Consider the following 5,622-nt stretch of genomic DNA (forward strand, 5'->3'; position numbering starts at 1 on the left):
GGTTAAAAAAATATCATTGGTAATAAATTAGGGGAGGGCTGAGGAGGGAAATCTGACAGATTGGACAAAAAGTAAAAAAGACACAGACTTTTTTTGTAAAGGTTATTGATTAGTTAACAGTTAATATTTAACTTATAACAATAACAATTGGGGCTGTGTGGACTGTTGTCTTGAGAGATCGTGCCCTTAGGGAGTCTGTAAAACGGAAAATTTCCTGAAAATCCAAAGGCATGTTATCTTAGATGCAAAAAGACAATAGGCAGGCTCAATAAGGTAAAAACTGACCTTTGCAAAAAAACAAAACAAAACACAAAAACAAGGTTAGGACAGAACTACCCCCGAGACAAGCTTTTACTTACAAAGTTTTAATTCAAACCATCCTATATGGTTACCTTTGACCTCTGAGTTTGTAAGATCGACCATGCCATGACAGGCTCCCTGAGCTTGCTAGGTTTACCATGTGCCATCATTTTTGTCCATACTGGGGAGTTAGAACCTGTGAGTTCAAGAGAAAATTCAATGAGTGGTTGATTTCCTCCAGGACCCATTGCTGACATCCTCCTTAACACGATGCCCCCAGTACTGCTTGTGTCCCTTTACTTGAACTCTTAGAAGTATTCATTCTTTATGTCAATAAAGCCTTAGGCCCTAGCCAGTTCGGCTCAGGGTATAGAGCAAAGCCTTGCAGACCAAAAGCTACCAGGTGCGATTCCAGTCAAGGGCACATGCCTGGGTTTTGGGCTCCATGCCCAATTGGAGATGTTCAAGAGGCAGCCAATGAATGATTCTCATCATTGGTGTTTCTACCTCTCTCTACTGCTCTCTCCTCTCTGAAATCAATAAAATATATATTTTAAAAGAGATAAATAACTTAAGCTTTAGGTTCTAAAAGTGGTTGAGGTATTCGTAAGGACAAAAAAAAAAGGTCTTTTTTTTTTTTACTGTGACCTTCCACTATTTATGAAATGCACCTGCTAATTAAACCCCAAGTTTATTGGCTCCCTTAATTCACACAGCTCCTCTGTTCAAACTGCAGAACAAGATAAGCTACTTTCAAGACTGCATTCTTGCCACCCATTCTCCCTGCTGTTATCACACGTCAGGGATAATTTGTACCAAAGAATCTCTAGTTAGTAGAAAGTTTCCTTCCCTCCGCCCATTCAAACCACCCTCTTTTGAACTCTTCATAACTTGCACTGCTGGAAAGCAGAAGCCACCCTTTCTTCCCTGCTCTGTACTGACTAGCAATACTTGGCCCTTTCCAATCTTGGAAAGTGAAATAAACTTTCTCTCTGCATGTCTTCTCTTTGCTGTGAATTCTTACACAGCACACATCACTTGACAAACCCTAACAGTATTCCATTATTCTAAGGAGTTAAGTGGGTGAAAATGAAAAGTGACATTGTAGAGTCAAAATATTTCCTTCCTCTTTTCTAGGTTCTTTGGTTGCCCTAATAATTAAATTGGTGAAATATAGATTAATGGGGCAAAAACCACCAAAAAGTTATTAACCTGTATACCTCCATATACATGGAAACAACTCAGAAAAAGAGTAACTAGCCAAAATAGCAAACACCTTCACCTGTAAGACCACCTTCACCATCAAAAAATGTTGTGGATAGCCCTAATCAGCTTGGCTCAATGGATAGAGTGTCAGCCTGCGGACTCAAGGGTCCCAGGTTCGATTCTGGTCAAGGGCACGTACCTTGGTTGTGGGCTCATACCCAGTAGGGAGTGTGCAGGAGGCAGCTGATTGATGTTTCTCTCTTATCGATGTTTCTAACTCTCTATCCCTCTTCCTTCCTCTCAGTATAAAAAGTCAATAAAATATATATTAAAAAAAATGTTGTGGATAGTCAGTTAGGGTAGATTGTCAGGAAAAGCACAGTAAGGACCTCAGTTGTGTCCCAGTGTGCTGTGCACTGCAGTGAAGGCTCGTATTCAAAAGGATTCAGTTCCAACCCAAAGACCCAGGGTGCAGACACAGGAGACTAGGAAGTAGGAAGTGGGCCCATAACATGATCTGGGCTACAGAGAAAACAGTGAGAGCCATTGTCTCATTCAGCCAGTAGGGAGATAGTGGACAGAATCACATGGTGGTGGGTCCTATGCATGAATAAGAGGTGAGCACCCATCCAGAGACTGGGATCATGTAGGACTCCAGCATCACTTTCAAATATTAGGCCCCAGAATTCATGTCCAGTTGTATCCACTCCTGTAGGGTGAATGTCAGTGCCACATAGGAACATCATTTGCAGGGTCAAGGTGAGGCAACAAATTCATCACAGTGGATGGGATCACAGCATGACACCCAACATGTGGGCACAGTTGCAGAGGCCCAGCCCAAATATCCGAGGTCTCCTGTGGGTCAAACTCTGTGCTGGGATCAAAAAGGAGGCAGACAAACGCAGCTCACTCTGAAAGAAGATTCCCCTGGAGAAACTACTGCAGCTGAGAAATGATGGCATTCAACAGAGGGAGGCCAAAGGTAAGTGCTCTGAAATGTGAAGGGAATGGGAGGAAAAGCATAACTGCAACCATGGAAACAGGAGCTGCAGCTGAGCCACCCTGGTCCTCAGACTGTACCTGCTCCAGTAAGGGCTGCTCATCAGGGGTAGAGACTGTTTCTGGCGCTAGAGAAAACAATGAGTTAAAATCCAGCCCCTTGAATCTAACACTTGTCTGTGGTGTAAAATTGGGGACCTGACTTCATTTCTCTGATACTGAATTTTATCAGCGATTTGATATGAGTTTCCACTTGTTCAGGTTGTTGTGAGAATTAAAAGAGAAAATGCTTGAAAATCTAACCCTGGAATCCTGGCAACAAGTACTCAGCTTGTTACTTTTATTGATCTTGGAAGGCCAAAGTAGGCGCCATCAATCATCTGGGTGTCACATTCAGCCAACTGAGATTCAGGGAGCAGTAGTGAGTCTGCTGGAGATTCAAATATATTGGCAGCATCCCTTGAAAACAAGAAAAATTTTCATGCTGCTTGAAGATATACTCAAGGTTGTCACAGTTACCCCCTCTGTACCTCAAAGCTTCCATATTCATATGAGGACTAGAGACTCCACAGTCCACAGTGTTTCCAAGGAAAATACAGGCAGCAATATAAATTGCGCAAAAACTTGCTAAGTTAAATTCTACACCATACTGTTCCATCGAGGGCAAAGACTGTTTGAGGCCCCATAAAAGTTTTTCACCTCAGCATGTGTGGAGAGCTGAGATCTCCTTATGAGCTAACACACAGTAAATATTACACCCAAAATTAAAGACCAAAATAGAAACAAAAACAAAAAACCCCACAAAAACACTTATGGGGAATTTACATAATGTAGGTATTTAAATGTATGAGATTCAATTTAGACAAATGAGACTTCACAAATCCTATATAATAAAAGCCTTGGTGGTGTCACGCCCTCGTGCGACGTTGTCACAAGATGGCCGCCACAAGATGGCTGCACACACAATGGAAGCAGGGCCCGATGCCCACTCCGTGTGGAGAGGCCTGGGGGTCCTGCGGCTCTGTGAAGCGTGAAGGAGGCTGGTCCCGGCGTCTCCACTGCCTCTCATGAAGGAGGTGGGTCCCAGCAGAGGCAGGTTGCAACAGGGGAGGGCAGTTGTTGGCAATCAGGCTGGCCTGGGAGGGCAGTTGTAAGCGATCAGGCCAGCAGGGGATGGCAGTTGGGTGCAATCAGGCCGGCAGGGGAGTGGTGAGGGGGCATTCTGGCTGGAAAGCAGAAGCGGTTAGGGGTAATTGGACAGACAGCAGGCGAGCTGTTAGGAGCCAGCCGTTCCAGATTGAGAGAGAAATGTCTGACTGCCAGGTCCATAAACCAGTAGTCGGACATCCCCTGAGGGGTGCCAGATTGGAGAGGGTGCAGGCCAGGTTGAGGGACAACCTCTTTCCCCGTGCACGATTTTGTGCACCGGGCCTCTAATTTTCTTATGCTATTGTTAAGTAATGACTAAGAAAACACATTTCTCACACATCTAAGACAAGTCTCACATGTGAACTCATATCTGCAGAGCGAATTTAGAAATTTGGCTGAGAGATATCCCATGTTAATTGCACTCATAAAGTCTTTATCCAGTGTGAACTCGTTGATGATATTGGAGACTATAGTTCCTTGCAAACGATTTCCCACATTCACAGCATTTATAAGGCTTTTCTCCTGTATGAAGTCTCTGATGACGATGAAGAGCAGTGCTCCAGGTAAAAGATTTTCCACATTCACTGCATTTATAACACTTTTGTCTAGTATGAATTTTCTGATGACAGTAAAGGCCAGTGCTAGTGGTAAAAGATTTCCCACATGTAACACTTTTGTCTAGTGTGAATTTTCTGATGACAGTGAAGGCCAGTGCTAGTGGTAAAAGATTTCCCACATTCACTGCACTCATAAGGCCTTTCTCCAGTGTGCAATCTCTGATGACCTTGAAGGGCAATGCTGGTGGATAAAGTTTTCCCACATTCACTGCATTTATAAGAGTTTGCTCCAGTGTGAACTCGCTGATGACGAGAAAGGAGAGTGCTATAAATAAAAGATTTCCCACATTTAGTGCATTTATAAGGCTTTTCTCCAGTGTGAATTCTGTGATGAAGACGAAGGTCACTACTCCTGGGGAAAGATTTCCCACATTCACTGCACTCATAAGGCCTTTCTCCAGTGTGCAATCTCAGGTGATCTCGAAGGGCAGTGCTCCTGGTAAAAGATTTCCCACAATCACTGCATTTATAAGGCTTTTCTCCGGTGTGAACTCTCTGATGACAATGAAGATCATCGCTAGTGGGAAAAGATTTTTCACATTCCCTGCATTTATAAGGCTTTTCTCCAGTGTGAATTCTCTGATGATGTTGATGAAGGTGACCTGTCGTGATAAAATTTTTCCCACATTCATTGCATTTGTAAGGCTTTTCTCCGGTATGAATTCTCTGATGACAACGAAGGGTACTGCTCCAGGAAAAAGATTTCCCACATTCATGGCACTCATAAGGCCTTTCTCCAGTGTGCAATCTCTGATGAACTTGAAGGGCAGTGCTCCTGGTAAAAGATTTCCCACATTCACTGCATTTATAAGGCTTTTCTCCAGTGTGAACTCTCTGGTGAAGACGAAGGTCAATGCTCCTGGTAAAAGATTTTCCACATTCATTGCATTTATAAGGCTTTTCTCCAGTGTGGATGAGTAGGTTAGGCATTATCCCATGCACCAAAGAGTTGCTGATTACATTCTTGCTCTGGAAAAATGCTGGGTTTGTAGGTTCTATCCCTGGTAAGGGGTATACAGGAGGCAGGCAATCAATGTTTTGCTCTCATTACATGTTCCTCACTATCCCCCTCCCTATTTTTATAAAAATCAATTTCAGAATCTTAAAAACCAAAAAGGAGCATAGTTCAAATTAGCTAGAAGCTTTTATTAAAAAGAAAAGAAAAAAAGGTATTACGCCTGACAGTGTGAACCACAAGTTATCATATGAGATGTTGGCAGATGACATGACTCTACTTCGAGAAAAACGTTAAGATCCCACTATGAGCTTCTGAAATTAAAAACAAATTCAGAGCCCTGGCCAGGTGGCTCGCTCTATGAAAGTGTGTATCCTGAGGTTGTGGGTTTGATCT

The 5,622-nt window shown here is 43.1% G+C and overlaps 2 protein-coding genes across 2 annotated transcripts in view; both read right to left on the minus strand.

Annotated features, from left to right (window-relative positions):
- Positions 1 to 5,622, minus strand: part of LOC102766858 (zinc finger protein 551-like) — a 54,885-nt gene that overhangs the window by 13,413 nt on the left and 35,850 nt on the right. The gene's annotated exons all lie outside the window — the stretch shown is intronic.
- Positions 3,882 to 5,622, minus strand: part of LOC102767145 (zinc finger protein 501) — a 6,316-nt gene continuing 4,575 nt past the window's right edge. The window contains 2 exon segments of the mRNA XM_015569914.1: positions 3,882 to 4,319; positions 4,321 to 5,272. Coding sequence (XP_015425400.1) covers positions 4,067 to 4,319; positions 4,321 to 5,272 — 1,205 coding nt within the window. The 3' untranslated portion in view covers positions 3,882 to 4,066.

The sequence above is a fragment of the Myotis davidii genome, unplaced genomic scaffold (genome assembly GCF_000327345.1).
Source record: "Myotis davidii unplaced genomic scaffold, ASM32734v1 scaffold1786, whole genome shotgun sequence".
NCBI lineage: Eukaryota > Metazoa > Chordata > Mammalia > Chiroptera > Vespertilionidae > Myotis > Myotis davidii.